This window comes from Emydura macquarii, unplaced genomic scaffold (assembly GCF_026122565.2).
Source record: "Emydura macquarii macquarii isolate MOO-44397 ecotype Brisbane River unplaced genomic scaffold, CSIRO-AGI_Emac_v2 contig_2636, whole genome shotgun sequence".
NCBI lineage: Eukaryota > Metazoa > Chordata > Testudines > Chelidae > Emydura > Emydura macquarii.
The window spans coordinates 21,991,021-22,018,622 of NW_027132773.1; the positions used below are offsets into that span (position 1 = coordinate 21,991,021).

At 39.3% G+C, this 27,602-nt stretch overlaps 1 protein-coding gene across 2 annotated transcripts in view; it reads left to right on the plus strand.

Annotated features, from left to right (window-relative positions):
• The window catches only part of KCND2 (potassium voltage-gated channel subfamily D member 2), a 379,691-nt gene that overhangs the window by 345,495 nt on the left and 6,594 nt on the right, over positions 1-27,602 (plus strand). Inside the window, exons 2-5 of one of the 2 annotated variants that reach the window (XM_067563970.1) lie at positions 7,255-7,417; positions 22,331-22,429; positions 24,046-24,141; positions 25,366-25,428. In XM_067563970.1, coding sequence (XP_067420071.1) covers positions 7,255-7,417; positions 22,331-22,429; positions 24,046-24,141; positions 25,366-25,428 — 421 coding nt within the window. The remainder of the gene's footprint in view (positions 1-7,254; positions 7,418-22,330; positions 22,430-24,045; positions 24,142-25,365; positions 25,429-27,602) is intronic. The other variant, XM_067563971.1, reaches the window with a different exon arrangement.

The following is a 27,602-nucleotide window of genomic DNA, read 5'->3' on the forward strand; positions in this document are numbered from 1 at the left end:
TTGTTCAATAAGCTAGAGTATACAATCTTGTGATGTCATTTTGTTATGTTGTAAAATTAGGCAGAAAGTTAATACAACTAATGAGGACCAAAGCATTGACTAAAATATGTTCCACAATAATAGGTTCATATATGGTATATGCAATTTTGACACAGATTTGCAAAAATTGCAACTTGAAAAATGTGGAGAAGGAAAAGGCACTCACTATTATAATTTGTATAACAATCAGAGGAGGAAGGTATTGGATAAAACCTTAAAGTATGGTTCTATTTTGAAAAGTCACTGTGTAAATGGCTTTCTGAGATTCCATGTTTGTTGTTTGTATTTCAGTGACTTCAAGATCAAATTTGCTCAGTTTTCAAGTAAAAAGATAGTTTTCCCACTTTATAATAAAAGCCTTACAAAACTCACTCTTCCTTCTCTTCACTTCACTTGGGCTCGGAGGTGTCCATGATTCTTCACTACTTCTTCCAGTCTCTTACACAGGTTCGTAGGTCTTGGAGTTCCCGTCTTTTCTCTTCAGATTCCTCTTGATAGATCTTTCCATCATATCTTCAGTCTTCCACATCCTTTCTTGCTGTCATCTTCCTCCAAAGACATCTTTGCTGGCTGTTCTTCCATTCTCCCATTCTTATCACATGTTCAGCCCACCTCAAATGTGTGCTCTCCAGCCTATCTATCTTCCCCATAATTTCTTCCATGCTCATTTTGTCTACCCTCCGGTTGCCTGCCATTCTCCTCAGCATATTGTTTTCTACTACTTGTATCTTCTTTTCTTCCATCTCCATAAGACCCATCATTTCCAAACCATAGTGCAGGCAGGAACAAATATACACAGCCTATACTTTTCCTTTCCGTTTGTTATTTAATTGCTGGTATCACAGTACTCTTGCCACCTTTTTCACTGCTGCCCATGCACACCGGGTTCTTCTTTTCAGTTCTCCAGATCTCTCTCCAATGGTACTACGTTCACAAATTCTTTCTTCTGATTCAGCTTCTCTCCTAAAACTTCGATCAACAGCTCTTCTTCCACCTTCCCAACTTACGTAACTTCAATTTTCTTTGATTACCTACAAATCATGATCTTCATACACAAATGCCCCCTCTGATACTATATTTACCAGTTTCTCTTTGCTATCAGTCAAAATGGCGAAATCATCAGCATACGTTAGTTTTTTCCTTGTCTCCACAGGCTTGGTTTTCCTACTAATTAACTCCGTAACTAGGATGAAGAGAAGTAGACTCAATACACTGCCTTGTCTCAATTCTGCCATCATCTCACAACTTTCTGAAATTCCATGTATTGTTACCACCATAGCACTTGACCGTCAATATGGCTCCTCTATCATCATTTTTTTTCCTCCAGACCAAAAAAAGTGTTTAAATCCATCTTTCAAGATTTGACTTTTGCCTCCACACCACCTAGTTTCCTGCAGATATGTTATACCGATTTTCCTTTTAGCCATTGCCTCAACCACCTCTCCTGACCTACCCATAAGTGAACCTATATTCCCGGTCGCAATTCCCAGATCTTTGCCAATGTGTTACTGTTGCCCAGAAGACAGCATGTTGGTTACCCCAAACACAGTAGCATGTTTTAAATGATTCAAGCATGAAGAATCCAAGACACACAAAGAATCTCAGTAGCTAAGTAGCCCACCAGCACTGCCCCCACTTTGCTGATCCTGCAACCTTACAAACTCACCCTGACATTTGAAAAATCAAGCTGTTCTTGCATCATCACCAGTAATAAAGAAAGTTTCTTTGGGCCAAATTCTGCCCTCATTTACACATTGTGAAACGCCATTGTCTGAATTCAGTGATGTATACAGATATGGCAGCAGAGCCAGCAGCAGATTCACAGGGTTATGATGTAACCATGAGGGTGCATAGAAGGACTTCCCCTTTGAACAGTCCCTTGCAAGTCTTTTTCTTTCAACAAGAGTCAGTATGGGAGGATTTAGGCATCTTAAATCCCTCAGAATTGCATTTTCCAACCTCATCTGTGGTCAGCCTCAGGTTTTACTTCCTTTGACCTCAGCTTTATTAACCTTCTGCAAAAGTACACCTTCTTCTGTATGTTGTGCATGACTCTACCACTGCAGTCATCATGTTCTCAACTGATACAAGACTGCTTCTTGCCAGGAATATCTACGTATCTCCTCATTTGTGACAAAATCAAACCATGGATGTTAAGAATATGATGCAACTTTCAACACTGAAACCTGTTTAGATTCCTTTCCTCAGCTGTTTTTTAATGGTCATGTTTCTGACCCACGTAACAGAGTTGTTATAACTACCACATTGAACATTTGTATCTTAGTTATCACACAACATCCCACCCCATAGACAGAGACCTTTGGAGATACTGAAATGCCATTCATGCAAGATTGAGCCAATGTGTGACTTCTTCAAATATAGAACCTTCTGATGTCAACTGACTACCCAGATAGATAAAACTATTCACTCATTCAATGTAATTGCCATCTACAGTCAGCATCAGCAGGTCATTTCCATGTTATAGATGGCATGCATAGCTTTAGTTAATCACCATCGCTATTAAGTCCCATAGATTCTGCAGTTTTTTGCAGCTCTTCCAGCATTAGCTGTAGTTGGTCAGTAGTCGGCCCAAGTAAGGCAATATGATTGCCTTACACAAAGACAGAATCATAGACTCATAGAAGATTAGGGATGGAAGGGACCTCAGGAGGTCATCTAGTCCAACCCCCTGCTCAAAGCAGGACCAACCCCAATAAATCATCCCAGACAGGGCTTTGTCAAGCCAGGCCTTAAAAATTTCTAAGGATGGAGATTCTGCCATCTCCCTAGGTAAGCTTTTCCAGTGCTTCACCACCCTCCTAGTGAAAACATTTTTCCTAATATCCAACCTAGACCTCCCCCACTGCAACTTGAGACCACTGCTCCTAGTTCTGTCATCTACATACTCAAGATCCTCTAAAGATGAATCTTTAAATTTCCCACCTCCTACTTTGGCCTCAGGTAGCTTTGTCATCAAGTGGTCTATTAGAAAATTAAATAATGTAGGTGACAGAACCTGTCTTCACACAGCTAAATGTACAGTGGTACAATTTGTCCTTTAGACACACTGAGTCCTCAGGCGCTCCGTATGGGTATAGCAGTATCCACAGTGCTGGTAGATGCACTGAGTCAAAAGTAGCTGCTAATCTATAAATGTGAAGTTAACTTCCTTTTGTTGCTCTAGTCATTTTTCAATAACATTCCACAGAACATATATAGCATGGATTGTAGATTGAACTGTATGTGCAGTTAGGAACTTCAGAAATGTGTATTTGATACTCTGGTTATGTCTTTCAGAGGCTTTCTCAATACACCCATCCCATTCCATGTGCCATCCCATTCCACCATTGATTACGATCATTCTGAGAGGCCTTCTTGACTGCTCATTCAAGACATTTCTTTCCCTCTGTTGCCCAATTTCTCTTCCTTTCACTGACTTGATTCTGACCTTCCAGTGCATCCATTCTGCACCATGCCCCTTTTTTCTCACCTGTACTTTGATGGTATTGTCTGTAATCCCACATTACTTTTTCATTCTCCTGAGTCCCAGTTGTACTCCAGCAATCTCTGTGATAGAGTGAGCTTTATTTTGAAGTTCTATCTGTGTGTTAGATCACTAGTCATCCAATATAGAATATTTGTTGGAAATCGCTACTGTGTAACTATTAACAATTGCTTCATCATGAAGCTTATCAACATTTAAGTGTTTCAATACATTTGGTACCAATCTCTGGAACTCCATTAAACAAAACATGAGTGTTGCTGTTAGGAGTAGATTATCAGATTCCAGAGCAAGATCAACACTCCTAAATACACATACATCCTGGATGAATTTAAACATCTAGAATGTGCTAGAAGGTTGCATTGTCACCCAATGGATATTGAAATGTATACTTACGGCAGTTCTTGTGCTGAAACCAGGTAGCCATTAAAAATAGTCTATGTGGGGAAGCAAACTATAAGCTGTGTGGTCCCAGTACTCATAGGTGCTGGAATTACAGGTGCTGGGTGTGCAGTCACACCCCTGGCTTGAAGTGGTTTCCATCCTATATAGGGTTTACAGTTTTTGGTTCAATGACTCTCAGCACCCCCACCATAAAAATTGTTCCAGCGCCACCGCCAGTACTAATTCAAATCCAGTTCTATTATGACCAATTCTCATGTTCATATCTTCTAAGATGACAACATGAAGTCAGGATGACATACTAAGTACAATGTCCTCTAACATGGCCGAAAAAGCATCTTTTTCAGCATTAGGTTTTGCATCATGTGGAAAACATGCATGAGTAACTACCACACATCCTACCTTCAAACTGAAAATGGTGGCTATCAGGTATGCAGAATAAGCCTGCTAAATCAGTTGTGCAGATTGTGCCAAAGGGACAAAACCATAGCAACATCTGTGTGCCCATCAGATGTGTCATAGGCAGCCAACAATTGAAGGGTCTGAATACTACAAGTCAGAGCTGTGCTGTCAGTGTTCAAATTCCACCATGTCTCCTGCATGTTGCATATATCAACAGTCAACCTTTCCAATTCTTCATCCAGGAGAGTCCTTTTTCTGATGGCTGATAATGATCAAACATTCCTCCGTCCATCCTCAGATACAGATTTTGCTTCAGAAAGGGACATACCGTCTTTATGTCAGATGCTTCCCCCAATGTCTGGCTTATGGTACAACCGTCCTCATACAGTGTGACTCCTCTACACGTAGTAGAAGATTTAGATGAATCCTGAAGCTTAGGTCTGTTGTGAGTAGCAGATGAAACTGCCAAAGCAGATAAAGCAGATGAAATTGCTAAAGTTTTATGTGCCCTTCTTCTGCATGTCAGAGCTAGAGATGTTTTACAGGGATGGCTTCCCAAGCCATTGCCCAGCCCTCCACTTTATCTGGCCTTGGGACTGGCACTAGGAACAAAGAACCCAGTGATGTGGTTACTACAGGTATAACTGAATGTAAAATTTGGTCCTCCAGCTGGAACTTAGCTAACTATTTTGTTGATGCATATGCCCGAATAGAATCCAGCTCCCATAGGAGAATAGACCTAAAGAGAATAAATGAAGCAAAAAATTAGTTTGGTCAGAAAAGTGAGCAAACCCACAGGGTTGATCAAAAAGCTGTCATTTCTACATAGTCACTCTTCTGAACATAAATGCACTTTAACATCTTCAGAAGCACACTGTTTAGCAGCAGGAGAAAACTTTAATTAGACAAAATACTGCCATGCACAAATTAGAGCTATCGATAAGGTGGAAGATATTACTAACACTTACTAACGGCCAGATGAAATTATAGTTGGAAAATGTTGCATTGCATCACCTTATTCAAGTAGAGATAGGAAAGGTAATCAGAACCGGGATACTTTATAGCTGAGGCTAAATCCAGCTCTCTACTGTCATTTAACACAACGGACACAGAGAAATATATTCACTGTACAAACTATCCTAAGCATTTTATTTCCAAATTTTATATAATTCTTTGAAATACTATGGAAAAATATCATCCTGTGCCCCAGTCTTGGAATATATACATAGATACTGAAATATTGGAGGCTGACTGGTCTAGAGTCCTTGCTACCATTAATAAATATCAAACTGCAGTAGACTGACAGAAACATACTAGTATATTACCAACAGGCTGTTTTATTCCCCAACAAATGTGAACAAAAACAGAGCCAGAACTGCCTTCTATTTGTCCACAATGTTCTATTGGTGACAATGGGAGCTTCTGGGTGCTTGACATTTTTTAAAATCAGCCTGTTTGTTTAGGTGCCTAAACGTGGATTTAGAAACCTAACTTTAAGCACCCTCTTAAATTTTAGACCATGTGTAAGTCTAACTGATCCTTTTTAAAAACACATATAATATTGCGGGAAAATATAAAGATTATACCAAAAAAAGTGTAAGATGAGTGCTGGAGACACCTATATTGTGAGATACAACTGCTAGCTAAATGGAAAGTATAGGTCTCCTTCTGGTCTTTTTCCAGTCTTACAATATCCCGCTCCTCACACCATCTGCATTTAATCTTTAAAAGATGGAACCCATCCTCTACTACTATTTTTACCCATTTTCACAGGATCAGTTTTGGTGTCACTAGTTTTTAGCAAATGTGATTAACAAATCTAAAACTACAGCAGGTATTTTAGTGTGTATCAGTGTAATATACCGTTTTATGTGTTGTTCTGTACATATTGACACTTGGCCAAGTCGTATAAAGCCACTAAACGTTTCTTTTAGATCAAATAAATATGATCATTACCTATAATATCACCTGCTTCCTTGATTCCCTCCATTAGCATCTCATTTCTTACCCTATAAAATTCAAACCCCTCATCTTCATCTTAAAGGCTAATGAATCTTGCCCTGAAACATACCTCTGCCCTCATTTCCACTGATATCTCCTCCTGCTCCTTATGCCCTGCCCAAATCTCTGTGTTATTCATCCCTTCATCTTCTCTCATTCTCGGGTTCAGACCTGCCATATGTCTAGAAGTCTCTCTGTTTTCATCCACTTCTCTCTTACCCTTCAAATCCATGTGTTCGTCTCATCATAGCAACTCCCAAACATTACCTCTCCTGCAATATTATCCTGCATCTTGCTTTGTGTTTGGTCTTGTCCTGTATAGACTGTAAAATCTTTGGGACTGGGAATGTGATTTACCTATGATCTGTAATATGCTGTGCAAATTTACAGTCCCATATAAATGTTTAATAGTAATTAATAACCCAACCAAATTAAAAATAAAATGTAACAAGGGTATTTCACGTATTCTTGAATTCAATAGTTTACACATTTTGCCTTAGAATACAACAAACTGCTGAGTGTAGAGAACAGCGTCCTCTTAATAAGCTATCAGTTGAAGCTCCTCTAGATAATTCTTGGTGTCACTGTATTCTTCCCTAGCTACAAAATTGGTATCTAACATCAAAAAGAGGTGTCTGCAAGCCCCAGCAACTATGAGGAATGGCAGGGTTTTTGAAAGAATGAAAAAATATTTAGATCTAGATCTAGAAACTGTATTGACTTAAGTTCTAAATTAAAATTTAAATGATATACGTACAAATAGCACATAAACATACAGACAAATGTATATGTGTATGAAATGTTCTTTGCAAAATTATAGTAAAAATAGTTTCTAGCTAATTTGACTTTAAATCTGATACTTAAGAGTAGCTAATGTTTTTAAATAGATTTTGTTTTCTTTAACCCAGGTATGGTGACATGGTGCCGAAGACAATAGCTGGGAAGATTTTTGGTTCAATATGTTCCCTGAGTGGGGTCTTAGTCATTGCTCTGCCAGTTCCTGTAATTGTCTCCAACTTCAGTCGTATCTACCACCAGAATCAACGAGCAGACAAGCGCAGGGCACAAAAGGTGCGCTCTCACTTCCATCCCACACTCTTGATTTGGTGCGGAGTAGATAACAGATGGCTTTTTGATATGCTGTATGTCATCCAAGGGAACATAATTTATTAATAGGAGGGCTGCTACACATTGATGACAGCAGGGGCCCTAAGGCAAATTTACTAATTTAAAAGTACATTTCATATGTTTTATGCAGAAATTGCTCCTATCTTCTTCTTGGTAACATCCACGGATCCACTACAATGGGTATTTTAGCCTGCTTGGAGACAGAACCAGACCTGCCACTGGAAGCAGGGAAGTGCCTTGCCTCCTGAATGTTCCCTCCAGCTTTCTCTGCCTCCACACTGGCCAGTGACTCCCTGATGATTTCTCAGGAAAATTCCAATTTCAAATTTTTAGACTAACAATTTGGTTCTATCTGATTCCCAGCTGCGTCCCAAGGCTGTGTTTGCTTTTGAGGACATTGTCTTGTCAGCTCTCCTTCCCTTTCTGAGGTGTTTACTGCAGCCGGTGCTCCTGCAGGGTTCAGGGACAGAGCTAAGCCAAGAAAAGCCAGAGGCAAAAGAAAAGATCTGGGTCTCCTGCCCCCCCCGCTTCCCCCATCATCAAGTGTCTCATTAAGGAATTCGGCCAGCTCTGTGGGAAGAGAGCAGTTTCTCCCATAGCTCTATCTGGGCTAGAGCACCTTGTCTCCCTTTCTCTGGCCAGGATAGGAGCCAGGCAGGACTGGAGAGGCTGGCTGTGCTGGGCAAGATGCAGCCCAGACCATTAGCCCCCTCTCCCAGCAAAAAAGATGTCTGGCAGGATTGAACAAGGACTGGCTCCAGGGCAAGCAACATTCCCCAGGAGGGGGTGAAGCCAGAAGGGCAGCACACCAGATGGAAGATTGAGTCTGAGTCCCCATGGTCCACCCCACCAATCACACCTCTGACTGGGAGGCTCAGCCACCTCCTTCCTCCCTGTTTCCCAATGGGTGGCAGATGGAGGGCTCCGGACACAACATGGCTGAGGCCTGCAAGGGAAACACAGACCTATCTGGCTCATGTGGATCCAATGCAACAGAAAGGAGTGGAGCTTCTGGGGAACCCCTGGGGAGCCCATCCTTGAGCTCCAGCAACTTCTTTGAGAGATCCTGAAAGGGCCCATGTGTGGGAGGGGAGACAAATAAGCCCAGCCTCTTGGAGGACAGAGGTATCACTAGTCACTTGAATATTTTCAGAGCAATCTCTGTGCCCAATTTTACCTGAAAGAATGACCACCTCACTATATAGGCCTTTTATACACATCCAAGTCCAGGCAGGCATTGTCCCCACTTCCTCCCTTGATCAAGGAAACTCTCAGATCTGTTTCACACAGGTATTTGGGGCTTTGAGATCAGATGCTGAGACAAATCAGTTTCCAGGAGTCTTAGTGATACAACAGGAAACTGTATGGAAAAAAAAGGTGATTCAGAGTCATCAGAACAGTCACCTTACAGTTCTGGCTCCTACCAGACTCTAGAATGGACTACAGAAACTCTCAGGTGACTTCAGATCACCAAAAATATATTAACTAATATGAACTGTAATCCTGAGTGCTCCTCCAGGCTTCCACAAGCAATGCTAACATTAGGATGGGGAGTGGGATTCAGATCTGTGTTACACAGGTACATGGGGCTTCGATGGAATTACATGGGATTAGATGCTGAGACAAATCAGTTCCCAGCTATTTTATTGATTGTAATGAATTTTACAAACCCCATACTGAGCATAGGCAGCAGGGAGAGGAGAGGAGAGTCTCCCTTGTTTACAGGCAATCAGACTGACCACACCCCTGCACAGCTGCCAGAACTGCCAATCATGGAGACATGCACCCACAGCTGTGACCAATAAAGCAAACAAGACCAGCTATAAAGGGAGGAGAACAAAGCCAGAGAAAGGGAGGTAGAAAGACCTGGAATAGTAGAAGAATGGCAACCCACCAGGCAGCTTCTAAGAAATTGACAGGGAGACAAAAAAAGACTTCAAGCTGTGGAGTTTAAGAGCTGATAGACTCAATTTAGGTTAAGAGTTTATGGACTGGCCTAACTCTAGGTGAGTTGAAGGGGACCAGTTAGGAGAAAGCTGGGACCCCCTAAAGAGACTGCACCAAGAACAGCTGACAGTGATATATATAATGAGAAACTTTATGGAAACATGAGGTGATTCAGAGTCAACAGAAAAATCTCCTTATAATTCTGGCTCCTGCCAGGCACTATAGAAAGGACATACAGAGTTCAGATGGCAAGTAGAAGCAGTATATGAAGCATAACAGGAGAAAATACTTCTTTGCAAATGATAGCTAGAACCAGTGCAGGGTCAGCAGCTGCCCTCTGTTGTCTCCAAGCTATTTGCAGGTCTCCTAACCAGCCATATCTGGAGTTACATTCCTGATTGGTGCCAGCCTCTTTCATTTTGGAAGTTTTGATTAAATGAGGTCACTGGACGTTGTCCAGAGGCAGTACACTGTGGAGCTGTGCAAGTATTTCAGGAACAACTTTGCCTCATTCCCAGTCTCAGAATCCATGTAATCCATCATCTATTTAAAACCAGAGCTTTGCAACCCATCTTATTTCTAGCCTCAGAGAATTGGATACAAGCAGAGCAGGTCCCTATCTGATACATTTAAGCAAGTTCCTAAAAGAGGTTTCTCTTCAAAGCATTCCCATTTTAACCATCCTTAGACAATTCTTATCTTTTGCAAGAGGGACAACAGCATTTCCCCCCCCCATTTTGATTATTACCATTTGATCCAACATGTGCTTCTAGGGTCTCTCTCCAGGATCATTCAGCAATAATCTTGGCTGTAGGGAAGAAGGAAATCACTTATCTTTTGCCACACAATTTTTCTGATCAGGGTTCTGTACACAGAGAAAGCTGAAGCAAACATACAGTATAATATGGTTCCTGGAATGTCTTGGATTCAGGATAAACAAAGACACATGGGATTATCAGGGATGTCAATCATAAGCCTGAGCTAAGGATGGGTACTATCAGGTACCCAAGATCTCATCTCAGAAGAATGTTAACCGAAATATCTCACTCACCATAAGTCAATTTGGTAGGCTTGTGATCGACACCTTTGCATCTTGAAACTTTAAAGTACCCTATGGCCTCTCTGTGTGTTAGGATACAGGATGCAAGTTGGTAAATGGTATCTTGCAAAGCTGGGAAAGGTCACTGACCTATGTCTTATCAGTTTTTACACTGTTCCCGAGGACAATTCAAAAGATAGGAATGAGAAAGTGATAGTGACAATGTTTATGCCTTTCTTGCTGTAGAGACTCTGGTTCTCTGGCCTGATCAGCCTAGTGTTGATCTTTGGACATTTCTGTCTCATAGAGGAGGTCAGCAGTTGCAAGACCAGTCCTGCCTCTGGGACCAAACAGGTTTAAAATAAATATTTGGATAAAATGATTATTGCTGTCATGGATCTCAGAAGAAAAGTCAACAAATAAAACATGTCCTACTGGCTACTACACGGACAATAGTTTAACTACCCTGCTCAACAAGTGCAACATAGCTTTTAGTTCTTCCAGGAGGATTTTATTGTATGTGTATAAGTGTCCAAGTTAAAATGACAAGTCTCTGTAGTAATATGCTGTTAGCATGTTCAAGAAAAGGAAGTTTTGTACAATTATCAATCCTAAATGTTTTTTTAGAGCATCAACCTTATTCCAGTGCTAAAAGGTCTTTGGAGCATGAGACCGTAAGAACAGCCATATTGAGTCAGATCAATGGCCCATCTAGCCCAGTATCCCGTCTTCCAACAGTGGCCAGGGATAGATGCTTCAGATGGAATGAACAGAACAGAGTAATTATCAAGTGATCCATCCCCATCATCCAGTTCCACCTTCTGGCAGTGAGAGATTTAGGGACACACAGAGTACAGGATTGTATTCTTGAGCATCTTGGCAAATAGCAATTGATGGACCTGTCCTCCATGAACTTACCTAGTTCTTTTCTGAACCCAGTTATACTTCTGGCCTTCGCAATACCTGGCAATGAGTTCCACAAGTTGACTATGTATTGTGTGAAGAAGTACTTCCTTATGTTTGTTTTAAACCTGTTGTCTATTAATTTCATTGGGTGAGCCCTGGTTTTTGTGTTATGTGAATGGGTAAATAACAATTCCCCATTCACTTTCACCATACCATTCATGATTTTATAGATTTGTATTGTATCCCTGCTTAATGGTCTCTTTTCTAAAATGAACAATCCCAATCTTTTTAATCTCTCCCCTCATATAAAAGGTATTCCATACTCCTAATAATTTTTGTTGCCCTTTCTGTACCTTTTCCATTTTTTGAGGTGGGGCAACCAGAACTGCATGCAATATTCAACGTGTGGGTGTACCATGGATTTATATACTGACATTATTATATTTTCTATCTTATTATCTATTTCTTTCCTAATATTCTGTCGGCTTTTTTGACTGTGCTGCACATTGAGCAGATATTTTCAGACGATTATCCATGATGACTCCAAGATCTCTTTCTTGAGTGGTAACATCTAATTTAGACCCCAATATTCTATATGTATAGTTGGGATTACATTTTTCAAAGTGCATTACTTTGCACTTACCAACATTGAATTTCATCTGCCATTTTGTTGCCCAGTCACCCAGTTTTGTGAGATCCTTTTGTAAATCTTCTCAGTCAGCTTTGGACTTAACTGTCTTGAGTAATATCTGCAAACTTTGCCACCTCCCTGTTTACCCCCTTTTCCAAATCATGTATGAATATTCTGAATAGCACAGGTTCCAGTACAGAGCCATGGGGAACCCCACTATATACCACTTTACATTGTGAAAACTGACCATTTATTCCTACACTTTGTTTCCTATCTTTTAACTGATCCATGAGAGGACCTTCCCTCTCATCTCCATGACTGCTTACTTTGCTTAAGAACCTTTGGTGAGGGAGCTTGTCAAAGGCTGTCTGGAAGTCCAAGTACACTATATCCACTGCATCACCTTTGTCCACCTGCTTGCTGACACCTTCAAAGAATTCTAATAGATTAGTAAGGCATGATTTCCATTTTCAAAAGTCATGTTGACTCTTCCCCAATACATCATCTTCATCTATGTGTCTGATAATTCTGTTCTTTACTGTAGTTTCAACTTATTTGCCTGGTTCTGAAGGTAGGCTTGCCAGTCTAATTGCTAGGATTGCCTGTGGAGCCTTTTTAAAAAATCAGCGTTAACATTAGCTATTCTGCAGTCATCTGGTACAGAGGCTGATTTAAGCAATAGGTTACATACCACAGTTAGTTTCATATTTGAGTTCCTCCAGAACTCTTGGATGAATACCATCCGATTTTGGTGACTTATTACTGTTTAATTTATCAGTTTGTTCTAAAACCTCCTCTACTGACTCCTCAATCTGGGACAGTTCCTCAGATTCATCATTAAAAATAATGGATCTGGTTTGGGAATCTCCCTCGCATTCCTTGCAGTGAAGATCAATGCAGAGAATTCACTTAGCTTCTCTGCAACAGCCTTGTCTTCCTTGAGTGCTCCTTTAGAACCTTGATGGTGCAGTGACCTTCACTGATTATTTGGCAGGCTTCCTGCTTCTGATGTACTTAAAAAAAATTGCCTTTAGTTTTTGTCTTTTGCTAATTGCTCTTCAAATTCCTTTTTGGCCTGCTTATGTTTTTACACATGACTTACCAGAGTTTATGCTCCTTGCTATTTTCCTCAATAGTATCTGACTTCCAATTTTTATAGGATACCTTTTTAGCTCTAACTACCTCTTTCACTCTGCTGTTAAGCCATGGTGGCATTTTTTGGGTCTTCTTACTGGTTTTTTTTTTTTTTTTTTGGGGGGGGGGGGTCGGAAGGGGGTGTTCATGTACAAGCATGACTTTGGAACCTCATTCTGCTGCTTACAGAACTAGCCCAACTGAACCCTTGCAGGAGTGTCATACTTCCTACCCATTAGAGTATGTTGCTTGATGGCTACATTCTCCAATCAGATGAGTTTATTTTAAATTGGAGGTTTTTCTGACAAGGTCCAGTATTTCACTTTTAATTCAGAAAGGTATTCATCTCATAACTGTAATAATATTCATTCCCTAAGTAAATTCAAGAAATGTTCCCTTTTTGGATAAGCATTGAAGTCCAGTCCTTAGGAGCACTGACAGGCTCAGGGCAGAGTAGTCATATCTCCTGTATTGAGATATATTACATGGCTACATGGCCGTCAACACATAAATTCATCAAATTCTGCATATTGGTCATCCAATCATAGCCAATGCTATTACCTTACTTTCCACAGCAGTCTTCTCCACATTTTAGAAGGGAAAGTTGGAAGAGATATTTTTATATAATCTATTTCATTTTTATGTCCACTTTTAAAGGATGATCCTGCTTTACACCCTGAATGCACACTGCTATTACAATCCCATTGTAGCAGATCTGTGGACCTTAGCATGAATAAGAACAGTAAAATGTATCCATGCTTATGTGAAAATTTCCTTTCTTCAAGTAATAAGGTCCACAGATATGACCCACCCCGGAGACTAATGTATCATCCAGAACAGAGTTGGAAATTGACATCCAAAGACTTGGGTTTGTTGTTATTAGGCAGAATTTACCATGCCCTGCAGTAGAAGAAATTGTTGTACTTTTTCTTCAGAGCATATTTACCACAAGCTGTAATGTAGGAAAGTAGATTTGAAGTATTTGAAGCTGCGAAACGTATCTCAACTGGAGGAAACTTCAGAAGATGGGTCATTTCCCTGGTGCCAGTGACTGACAGGTGTGGTCCCGCTTCCAAGCTGGCAGTGGGCTGAAGTACCCATTGTATCTGATCTGTAGTCTTTATTACTTAAAGAAAGGACATTTTCCGTTAGGCACAGGTTTTCCTATTCTGTACTTTCGGGTATCATGGATTGAATGTTAACAGTCTTTTACAATGATACTATAAGCTTCTCTTTTCAGTGGACCCAATGTTTCTTCCTAAATGCCCTCTCCATTTTCCATCCCCTCATTTGTTCACTTTTTGTACAGCTATTCATGTACCCCTGTGATATGTTTAATGTCCTCTCAGCCTAGGAAATTTTTAGTGTAGCTCCTTCAGAGTCTATTAGCACTGATCCCTAAATATCCAGAGGAGACTTTTATTGCCAACCTCAATGAGCACTTTCTTCCCAGAAAGGTTTTTCATGATTCCTTAGTAATATGTCTAGCAATTAGTAGTCCAAAGAATTAACTGGTACCACAAATTAAGCCTGAGGTCTTTCCTGTGATCATGATCTGATAAGGCTTTTACTTTTTTATATAGCACCTTTTACCCTGAAGGCTGCCTGATCTCTTATTTTACTTACTGTTTGTGTACATAATGTATCTATCTGTCAAGTTATGAATAACTTTAGATAGTACTGAAGTACAACTAGTTCTGGGGTAAAGTGCAACAATTGCTTAATAGCACCTGGCAGCTCAGGGCAGAGTATTTCCTTTAGGCACAATGCTGGCTAATGTAAGTTTTAACTAAGGCTACAGCTACACTGACGGCGGCAAAGTTGCCGCCGTGAGATCGATTTCTTTGGATTGTCTGAGCGGTCAGTGAAGATCTGCTCAGTCGATCCAGAAAACAATGTACTAAGACCACCTTTACAAGTGGCGTAGCGCTGCGTCGATGGGAACATGGTTCCCGTCGGCACAGTGCAGTGAAGATGACGCGCAGAAGAGGAGCAGAGAAGTCAAAAGGAGTTACACAAGTTTTTTGTGTAGCTTGCGTAACTCCTGTTGACTGCCGCCGAATCTCAGAGGTAAGTGTAGACAGGGTCTAAGTGAAATGTTAACTTCAGTGGGGTTACAAAGATATAACTGACATAAAAATTCAGCCCAGATTTTTGAATGCAATACTAATACATGGCAGTTCTCTTGTGCTCAGAGAGCAATCATTTATATAACTGCCATCTTTTAAATGCAGGATATCTATTTGAATATGTTATGAAAAAAAGATGGTAAGACTGAAGAAATCTCTGAATCTTATTTAATTCCAGATCCACTAACTGTACAACTTAAACAGCACTTCCTTCTTCACTGAGCGTCGGTGTCATTTAAATTCTCTTCACTGATCTAAAGTAAATTATGTGCAATTATTGGAAAACAATAATGCAAAGCAAGAAATACTGGCCTGAATTCTCAGTTAGATGTAAGTGTAAATTACACCCATTTTAAGATCCTTTACGCTACCAGAACAATGTAAGAGCCTTTAGTGGAATTGAGAATTCAAGCCATTTAGTCCATTGTTCTTGAATCCACAAGACACATCAAGGCAGTGAAACTCAAAGCTCAGTGGTTCAGGAGCCAAATTAGTGATCAACATTACCCAAAAGAGCCACAATATTGTGTGTGTGTGTGTGTGTGTGTGTGTGTGTGTGTATAATGAAACAATATATTATACACTTATAATATATATATTATTTGCACAGTAAAATGACTGACAAGGTATTATCATTTTATCAACTCCAATTGATTAATAACGTAGTAAAAATATCCTGATGAGTTAATAATTAAATCACAGTGTTTTAATATCATGTGCTGCAAAGAGCCGCAGGAGACACAATAAAGAGCAACTTGCAGCTCATGAGCGTCAGTCTGAGTATCACTGGATTTCTTATCTTTACATTTGAAGAACACAAAGAAACAGATGAAACACTAACTAAAGAATTTGTACTATTTCAATAGTGACAGGAAGAGAGTTAACTATCTTGGCAGCCAGTAGAATGGACACAATGCTATTAATGTTGCATTTTGTGCTATTGAAAAACCTTATTAAAATGGACCAAATATATCTCTAAGTAAATTTGATAGAGCTAATTTCCAGTGAAGCATAAGAAGCTTCCATTTTCTGAAGTTCCTTCCATGGAATAACATTAATATTACTATGTTTTGTGCTGGTGCTACATCTGAACATTTAGGGAATTCACGGGAATAATCTATAAATGTAAATTCAAAAGACAGAAGAAAAGCAAAGAGTTTTAAAGAGATGTACGGAATCTTTATTATCACGGAGAAAGAAGTTGGACATCCCTAAGAAGCTGATGGCCCATTTTTTGGAAAGTGTAAGATAGAAAACTCTGGCAGAATTTTACCAAAGCAGCTAAAAGAGCCTTCCTAGTACAGATATTTTGTCCTTTCAACAAAGATTGCAAAAATTCACAAAGCATTTCCTGCTGCAGCTCTACTTACAAAATGTCAGTGTTCCAGTAACTAAGGGAAGAAATGGAAAAGTTCACAGTAAGAAGGATGGTTTGCTATGAAAGAGTTTAGTCCTCTCCCTTTTCCAGACATTTCTGCTTAAAAGAAGAGAGTTTGGAAGGGGTTTGCATTGGCTGAAAGGAGGAAGAGTATTTGACAAAATGTTCTGGTGACAGGCACTACAGGAAAAAAAGCTGCCTTCTCTTTCTCTTATGCCATATGGAAACCATCCATTCCCCACCAGGCCTCCCTCAGGGATTCATTTTATATTCTACTTCTATTAAGTCACATCAGTGAATTCTGTCAAAAGCAGCCAAATATAAATATCTCGGAAAAGTTCCATTTTTGGCAACATGTTATATGATCATTGGTGCTGTGACAATTTTAAAAGGAAGCAGCAGGAATAATTACTAGACCAACCAGCAGTATTTATTAGACACGTATTTGCTTGGAAACCCACCTGGAAATGAGGGGAGCATGGTATGAAACAAAGCTGCTCCCCTGTTCCTTCAGCTTAAAATCCAGAGCCAGGCATTCTCTGTTACCTAGAGCACTAGTTCTAGGGCCCTTTCAGTCTTGGGGGCGGGAGGAGGAGGCAGGAGAAAAAGGCAGAGGAGCCACTGTTCTCTCCTTTCTGTGAACTGAGTGGGATTTCAGACATATTTGCCTACTCTCCACACTCTATAGTAGGTGGCAGCATATGAAAACATTTTTGTGAACCACTCACCTCTTACTCTTCTCAGTTCCTTCATCATGCAGAATACATGCTGTGAACTGCTGTGCTAAGACTCTTCTCGCACTTACCAAACCAACATCACTTAGATGTGTTCTCAGATAGTGGTTGGCAACCAATATATATTTTGTTTCACGACTCCCAGGAAGATTGAGGATCGCAGCAGGAAGTCCATTGCCCCGAAAAAAGAGAGGAAACACAGATGAAGGATTAGTTTATAACATTTTGAGCCTGCTATCTTCCCTCAAAGGTTGAACCAAAAGATTTGACTGTTTTAATGTTGGTTTTACGTGGGACCTGGCTGAGTGTTTTATACAAGCAATTCCCTCAAAGTACATTGTAATAGACTTGAGGATTAGAAGCTATGACATTTATTATTATTATTATTATTATTATTTGTATTATCATAGCACATAGGAGCCCTAGTCATAAAGTTTCCCCTCAGCCCCCAATGACACCCAATATTTGACAGCATTCAGAGCTACCTAACACAGGCATTCCCCTGCCATAGTCCATATGCCCATAAACACCTTTGAATGCATTTCTGTTATTAGAATAAAAACACCTATCATAACAAATGTATGTAATTTTCCTGCCTTTGGCTGTAGTTTTTTTGTTTTTGTTTTAATAGCAAGGACACTTGCTCCTATTTTTACAAAAACACACAACTGTGGAAGAATTTAGGGCATCAGGTTTTAGAGTGGAACTAAAATTTTATTTTGTTTTTTATTTATTTGGTTTTTCTAGTAACCAGCAATTTATAGAACTGATCTGGAATAAGCATATCTTCCATCCTGATAGTTTTGCAGCCTTAATTTAGACAATGCAATTATCCAGTGATTCCAGCCTCCTTCATGAGAAATTATTGTATACTGTACAATGCTTATAATCCTTTGGCTGGCCTGAGCCTTTATTAATTCACTTGTGGGGAGGGTGTGAAGCCACCAGGAACAATGAATTAGTTATCTTTTAGGGTCTGATCCAAAGCCCAATTAATGCAATGAAAGGACTCCCATTCCCTTCAGTGGGCTTGAGATCAGCCCCTCTTTAAGGAGTGTTATCTGGAGGTTAAACTTTAGAATGAAAGTCAGGCCATCTGGTTCCTGGCTCTGTCACAGATTTGCTGCACAATCCTGGGCAATTATGTAAACTCTCTATGCCTCAGTGAGAGCTCATCTGTAAAATGGACAGCATAATACTACATAACTACCTCACAGGGGTGCTCTAAGACTTAAATAATTAATGTTTGCAAAGCATTCAGAGATGTTTAGATGGAAAATGCAACATAATTATTAGTATTATCCCAATATATAGATCTCTTGGATAGGATATCCTCAGTGGCTGTTTTATTTTTAATATATCTTCATTAAATGTTGAAATATGCAATAAGGCAAAGAAAGAAAATAATAATAATAGAAAGAGGCATAGGACACCACTGGCTCTAGGAAAAAACCCATAAAGATATGCAATATCATGGCTCATGTGTCTAAAATGCTTATTCATTAAATCTACTGAGTTTTCATCTATAATGATTAAACTGAAAAATAAAACAAATAAGTTTAATAACTTAAATTAGTAATTTATGGAATCCAACTACAACAACATCACGTTGAGCTTCTAATTCTAATCAGAAGTCCCAGAACTTTTAAACATACACTTAGTTTCTGAGATCAGATTTTAAGCCATAATTTAATTCTGTGGTACTGGTACAGGTCCTCCTTAGGTCTAAATATCACCATAATATTACTGCCCCACTCAGGGGACATCTAAATAGTTCCCTCTTTGAAGAATGGACTTTCTGGCTGCAAGAAGTAATTTTTTATTTGGATATTGAGAACATCATGCCCCCTGCTCTAACTGCTCTCCACCCAAATACAAAGCCACTAGATTGCAGAGCAGTAACCATGTGGTGTGCCCTGGAGGGCACTAGAGAATGGAGAAGTACATGTTGCAAAACATTTCTCCTTCTCTTCCACCCGGCAGGGCCCAGTTCCACTAGGTTTTACTCCCCTCTGCTCACATTAATTGAGTGAACCACAGATTCCTATCTGAGGCTCTCTTGAAAACTAATTTCTGGATGCTGTAAATGATAAATCAAAACATTATTCCAAAAAGGCTGAGACATCATAATAAAAGATAGGGCACAGCCCTATCATGTGTCTTAAGCAGCTTTTTTTGATGTTGTGATGAAAAATTGTAATGGCAACACAAAAATCCTCTGAACCTATTGTCACACTGTCTGGAATGGCTCATGACCGAGAATGCCAACGTTAAGGCAGACTGTCAAAATCAGGGCAGACATCCCAGAGTGGTGGTATGTTCTATAATTAGATCTCACCAACTCAGTAACAAATGTGAACTCCTAGATCACCATAAAAGTCTTATCATGGAGTCACAGACAGTCCCCCTTGGCTCTCCAGTCTTTCTTGCCACCCACACAAGCAAGACTTAGTGATAAATGGTCACTTACACCAAAAATCACAAATTATTCAGGTTGGTTCCAGTCCCAGGACACCAGTCACTTATCCCAGATCAATTTGTATCTTAGATCTTACACCAAAGACAATGCTGGGAGCCAATCATATAATTAACTAAATGTTTATTAACTAGGAAAAAGAATTAAGAGAATTATTTGCAGATAAAAGCAAGCTAGCATATATACACAAATTAGTTTCAATCTGTGATTCAAAAGGTGACAGAGATCTAGTAATCTGTCAGTATAAAATGTCTTTTTAGGACTTAACCCAGCTCAACCCTGGGGATCTCTGCTTTCTATTTCTTAGCATCAGCCCTTGTAAGAGTCCAAACAGTAAAAAGATGAAAAATCTTCATATTAGCTATTTTTATTTCCCTCTTCCAGCATCCAAGCTGATGGGATAAGGCCATCTGCATGTACTTCTCCATGGGTGGCTGGGGCAATCAACAAAGCTTTTGTCCTACAATAGCTCACTTAATTTTTTATAGTCCTCCTGGATGGGCAGGGAGAAGAACTTCTCCTTTCTGAGTTCACAAGTTCAGAGCAGGCATTTATACAGTTATAAAACAAACGTATACTGTACCTGGTAGCATGGAATACAGACCTTACAAGTGAGATTAATGGATGCAGCAACTTACAAGCATTTCATAGAATCTAAAACTAAATACATTCTTACAAGAGTAATACCTATTTTGAACAAAATAAAGGACAGGTGAGCTGGTTTAGTTTCCAGCTATGCGTTTGTCAGTTCTTATTAATGCCTATGGCTTTTGCCAGAGCTGACATTTGGTTTACCAGTGTAACACCTTTAACCATGTGTCACATGCTGCAAGCAGAATTGTCTCCATAGTTACTTTCAACTCTATTTCTTGGATTCCTTGAGTGGCTGTTAAGAAGACTCTCTCTCTCTCTCTTTGGAACAAGAAGGCAGAAAATGGAGAACCAAAAAGTTCATTTAATTCCTCAAAGCCAATCCAGATCATGACTGGAGAAGATACTTGGCTAATGCAGTGAGCCAGCTGTCTCTCCCTATGAGCACTATTTTAGGATCTTCAATCATATGATACTAGTAGGAGTGCAACAATAAAGAAATGGCTTTATTCTGCTTTGCCATAGGAGTTGGAGAAGAACTATTCCCCTGTTCTCTGAAAACTTCAACTGAGTATTTATTGAGAATGGAATAAGTCTTATTACATCCAAACAAAACATCGAGCTTGACTCTCTCTTCTACTGCAGTAGCTCAAAGTTCTTCACTTGAGTTTATATTTTACTGCAGAAATTCAAGTTTGCTACGTTGTTGCTCTTCACTTGGCTTTAGGAACCAGAAATCTGTGAATTAAGCATGAGGACAAAGTCACGCTCCCTTTGATATATACAGGGAACCAGCCATAAAAATTCCTGCAGGAATTGTACTGAGGACTCCACACTTTCCAGGAAGCCAACAAAATGAAGGCTATTCTGCAGCTTCTGCTTTCTATACTATTGCTCTTGATTGTCTTTTCTTTAAACGTAGGGTGTCATTTCTATTGTTAGCTTCTCATTGTTCCCTTTTTGTGTTATGAACTTGTTTCTTTTTGTTTGGCTGAAAAGTACTCCCTGGGCCTACCCCGAGGCTCACCTTGTAAATACTGAAGAATAAAAACTCAAGTAAGGAATGAAAGCTCTCCAGACTGGGACAGATTTACTCCAGGCATGCCCCTCCCCACCTCCGGCGGGGGATGACGGGGGGACACTGAGTCTGGCGAGGTAAAGGCTATGCCTTGCCACACTATACAAACAAGAGCTAACCTGGCCCGTCCTTTCAACAATTTGTTGTTTAAAATTTCAAGGGAATGCTCAGATTGGGACAAGTGTGATTCGTATTAAGTATCTTTTTACAAGTAGGCATAAACAAGATGGAACAAGTGGTGTGCAGCAAGTAGAAAGCTTTAAAAATGTCTAGCAGGAACTCAGGAATTTTGCTTCCCTGTGTACTGATGACTTTTTATCTCATTCTGTTATACATATGTTTCTCTGAAAATCAGAATACTCTGGGGGACTATAAAGGTACTTCACGGCTCACAGCAGTTGAAATGTTATGTTCTCTTGGACCATTGCCCTTTCTTTGGAGGAATTTTTCACTGAAGGATTAGGAATGACACAAATTGAGATGCAAGCAATATTCCTGACCTGTAAGACAGATATAGAGGTGACATGATCACTGCCATAGAAAAAGGAAAATATAATTTGCCTAATATTGTGAGAATATGTATCATCATTTATCCAAATCATTGGCTGATTCATGCAAAGAAACAAAAGCTGCTAGCTAATTTGCAATTTAACTGAGAAAACACTCTTTTGGTTGCACCTGACTGACCATCACTTTAGTGATGATGACATTGGTACACATAAACAGCGGATTCCAATTAGCTGCTTTCTATAAACAAACTAGTGGATTCAAGTAGAAGTGCCACCATTTCTTTTTGTCTTCTTCTTTACGCAGAAAGCCAGACTGGCTAGAATTCGTGCAGCAAAGACTGGGAGTGCTAATGCTTACATGCAGAGCAAACGAAATGGCTTACTGAGTAACCAGCTTCAGCAGGTAATGTATTGATGTAATCCCGCTCCAGAATGGCTGCTTAATAATAGCACAGCAGCTATTTATTCCATTTATCATCAGGACTAGTCAGTCTGACTCTGTAGGTAATAAAACCCATAGAAGTAGGGTAACGATGGCCAAATGCGACAACTCTTATTGTTTAAGCGAGGTTATAGGATTGGATGTCAGTGTATAAAATAACAAGGAATAGGGCTATACACAAAACCTGGATTCATACATATCCCAAACTTAATTTGAAGTTTGGTTCAAATAAAAAATACTATTGTTATCCATATCTCTCTGAGCCAAACCAAGACCCTGCATCTGGACACCCTCAAATTTTGGAAGAATGTGGATCTATATCTGATCTTTATGGGTCAGGCCCATCTGAGAAATAACATTTTAAATAGAAATGGGCTCAAGCAACTAAATACAAGACTGGATTTTATACATCCCAAAGTTTGACGGTGTTGAGACCTAGAGGATGTTTTACGCCCATCTCTAATTTCAACTTTGATATAGTTCCACTTTCATCCTGTTTTGGTTTACTGCCTTATAGTGAATAACGATGAAAGCATTTAAAAAATCAGGAAACGTTTTCTACATTAGTCTTCATTCTGTGTCTGTAACATCTGCTGAACACTTTATTAACTCAGCAGGTTGGGATCAGTGACATGAATTTTTGTCTAAAGAGCAATACCACAAATTTTTCAGCATTATTAAGTGATCTCAAGAGGAAATAAGACAACTGTATACAGTCTCTTTTTTTAAAAGGCACATACACAGGGAAAATTCTTTTACCATCAGTTAGATATATGACCATTTTAAGTGTGTGCTGACTTTACACGCAGCACCTTACCATGATGATTACACCTGTAAGTTGCATTGACCTAACTATACACAAAAGGCCTCAGTTAGAGTGCTGCGTTCATTTCTGAGCATCACATTTTAGGAAAGATGTGGATACATTGGAAAGAGTCTAGAGGAGAGCAACAAAAATTATAAAAAATCTATGAGGAAAGGTTAAAAAAACAGGATGTTTAGTCTTGAGAATAGAACACCAAAGGGAAACCTGACAACAGTCTTCAAATATGTTAAGGGCTGTTATAAAGAGAACGGTGATCAACTGTTCTCCGTGTCCACTGAGGGTAGGACAAAAGTTATGGGCTTAATCTGCAGCAAGGATGTTTAGAATAGATATTAGGAAAAACTTTCTAACTATAAGGGTAGCAAAGTTCTGGAATAGGATTCCAAGGATGGTTGTGGAATCCCTGTCACTGAAGATTTTTAAGAACGGTTTGGATACCTGTCAGGAAACATCTAGGTATACTTGGTCCTGCTATAGCAGGCCCCTTCCAGCCCTACATTTTTATGATTCTGTGGAAATGCTGAGGTTTGAAACATTCAAGAAGGGTTGCAAAGAAAGGAGAGAAATTTTTTTTATTAATAAACGAAAAAGTCGTCATGCCGAAACTAGTGTATTTTATACCATGTAGTTTTGCACTGATAAAACACTGCAGATATGCTGCAATATACAGCCTGGTCTGTTTTCATACAATATTTGCCTAAGTGACCCTTGCTCACAAATTAAAATAATACAGAATTATGTGTATTTACAGTCCACCAGTGAAGAAGAACAGACCTTTCTTAGGAAATCTGGCTCTTCCTTTGAAACACAGCACCATCACCTCCTTCACTGTCTGGAAAAAACCACGGTAAGAAAATGGAAGCCTTGTCTTCCTGTAAACCTAATTTTGGTTTTCTAGTTGCTTATTTCTCCTCATTCCTCATGTTACAGTCCTTACCCAGGACCAAAGGCTATTTTATAGATTGGGCTGATTTAGACATTTTCTAGTTTATTTTCATGCAATGTACATAGTAATATTTAAAGATCATAGGTCAGATCCTCAACTGACATAAGGACATTAACTTGAATGGGGCATCCCAATAAACACCAGCTCAGGATCTGGGTTTATATATATTTATACACAGAGAGCGAATGTATTGTTTACATGCTTTGCTACAGTAAAGTTTCTGGGAGTCCATCCTACAGACCTTACTCATGCAAAATTCCCAATTCAGGCAATGCAGACTTTTGCCTGAGGAAGGATTGAAGGTCTGGGTCCTCAGGCTCAATTCTATGAGTTGCTGAGCACTTTCTGCACCTCTAATTTAAGTGAGTGCAAGCTGAGAGTACTCACCATCTTATTTTGAAATTTCATCCTCTGAATTGAGATGCAGGTGCAGAGCTACAGAATCTTTTAGCCTCAGTTCTGAACCCAAGCCTCCTATAGAAATAAGTGATATAATTCACAACCATCAAACCACACCTGCTTTGGTTAAAAATTGCCAAGCAGTCAAAAACGGATGATTGAGCACTTGCCTACTGCTTAAAACCTGGATAACTATACAGCCATCATGAATGTCAAATTAATACACAGTTACAATTCATTAATGTTAATAAGAATGAAGTGTGGTCACCAAAGGGTTAAGGCACTTGACTACAGTCCTAAAGGTTGTGGGTTGGCATCTCACTTGATCTCACACTGAAAGGTCACCTCTGGTTCACCCTCTGCAAAATGGGTACCTGACCCTTAGAGTTCGGGAAGTCCAAGGCGGTTGGATGTGATAACCATACCACTCCCTTGTTTACCTTAAAACTGTGTTAGCCTGATGAGCCATATTGACTTTGAATATTAACAAGCCATATATCTCATTCACAGATAAAATATTTTTGAAAGGATAATGTCACAAAGGCATTTCAGTTATCCTGATCATTATTGTTTATACATCATTTCTTGTTTATTTTTTCCTAAGGACATGAAGAATAATTATATCACCTTTAGTCTTTATAAATTTATTAATTACACATTTGGAAATGCTAAAATAATCTACATTTGTCCATGTATTTTCTCTCTTGTCACCATATTGCCATGTAGGGTTTATCTTATATTGTGGATGATCCCATCTTATCAATAAGCTGTTCATCAACACCCTTTAAGGTACAATTTACAAATTTACCTCTGATTTTATAAAATGTAGATGCACCTAACAAATTCTCAGATAATGACCATCAGTATGTACAATACTATGCCATTTCCTGACTTTAGATCATGTTGACCAAAGATGGGCCCAGATTCCAGATTCAAACACCCCAATTTTAGGTGCTGAAATCAGAACTGGGATCTGAATTTTGTGGTAGTGCCCATCTCTGTGGTTGACATATTGCAAACTAAATGTATGAAGGTGCATTACAGCAGAAAAAAATCAGAGATTGTCTATATGTGCACAGCCACCATATCTTATCATTTGGAAATTTAGCAAATGCTGTTAAATTTCCCTCATACATTGCTCAATGCTCATTGTGTTCGTGGAATTCAAGGTTAGAGAATCATTCATTTGATTTTCATTAATCGAAGGTTTGAAAAAAAAATTGAAGGTCCATTTCCCCCCCACCCCCAAAGAAGTCTAACATGTTACAACATATGTGGCTGACTTTCAAAATGAAAAATTGCCAAGTGGCATTTTCTAGTCATTGTGTAACTTTTCTGTGAGGTATGGAAACATCGTACAAAGTTTCAATGTTTTGTCTTAGTTTTAATATTTAATGTTGGTCTTTTGTTAAAAGATACAATGCTGCATCTGCTGTATTCAAAACAGAAAGTGTATGCACTTTTATTACTCCTGTTCAAGTGAGAGCATAACAACAATTTCTCCATTACACACATAATTAAATTATAATTCAACTTATATACGGGTATAACTTCGTATTTTTATTTCCACAGCCTATTTATTTAATTGCTTGTAATTAACATAGTCCAGTTGTCTGTCATTTAGATACTGATGTGTCATCTTTCAGTTGCTTATGCTTTTTACATGCTGTCTTTTTAATATTCATTTCTGATTTAAAGTATAGCACAAATTGTCTGGCTTTAAATGTACATTACAAATGACTCACCTGACAAGAGAACATGCAGTCAGCCTATCTCTCCTACTACAGTTTTAGCCTTTTGGAACACTTTTGAGGTATGTCATAGTAGAACTCAGACTCAGACGTCTGCTTTGGACATTGCTTTGTGCTTGAACTTTACAAATGTATTAGCAAACTTTAGCTTTAGCAACAGGCCTGGTTCAACTCTCAGAAAACGTAATAGAAAGACTCCCATTCACTATGATGGGACTTGGATCAGGCCCAGATGCTTTTCCATCTCTCCAAGTTATTAATGATGGAACACTTGATTCTCTTTTTCTTTTTTAAGAGTGGCTCTTCAAAAAATGTATAGTACAAGCCTGATCTTGTTTTATGAAACATAGGTGAAATTTATTTGCTTTTCAACACTTTTCTTGAGAGACAAGGTGCGTGAAGTAATATCTTTTATCCAACCAACTTTTGTTGGTGAGACAGACAAGCTTTCAAGCTTACACAAAGCTTTTATTCAGATTGGGCGGGGGGAGGCAGGAACCTCAGTGTCACTGCTAAATACAAGGTTTGAAAAGATATGCTAAACAATCTGTTCAAACCTTGTATTTAGTAGTGACACTGAGGTTTTTTCCCCAGACCTGAAGAAGAAGAGCTCTGTGTAAGCTCAACAGCTTGTCTCTCTAAGCAACAGAAGTTGGTCCAATAAAAGATATTACTTCATATGCCTTGTCTCACTAATATCTTGGACCAATATGGCTACAACAACACTCCATACCACAATTTTCTTGGCTGTTCAGCTCCACCTCCCACAACACGTGCACGTAATTGCTTAGGAGCAGGGGTATATATTCTATTTGTAACTGAACAATTGATAAAGTCAGATGGCTAGATCATGCTTTCCTGAAACTTAAGTGAGAAAATGCAAGTTTGGGCAACTTCATCTCACAGGGTGAGCAACATTACTTATTCATGGTGGAGATACAGCTAGTCACACACCTTCTAAGACTCCCTCCCCTCCTTCACTAGCCCCAAGGAGATTTATGCAGAAGGATTTCTTCAGCATCAAGCTGAGGCCACGTTGGCTCCTCTACCCTCTTTCCATCATTTTTACCCCATTGGGCCTTTCATCTCTTCATCTTCTCTGAGAAGTGCAGTGGGTGGCATGTTATGGTCTTTAGCTTTCTTCTTTGAAATTACAGTTGTAATGACAACACTTGTATTCAGAGAGGTATTTTATAGGCTATCTTTTCAGCT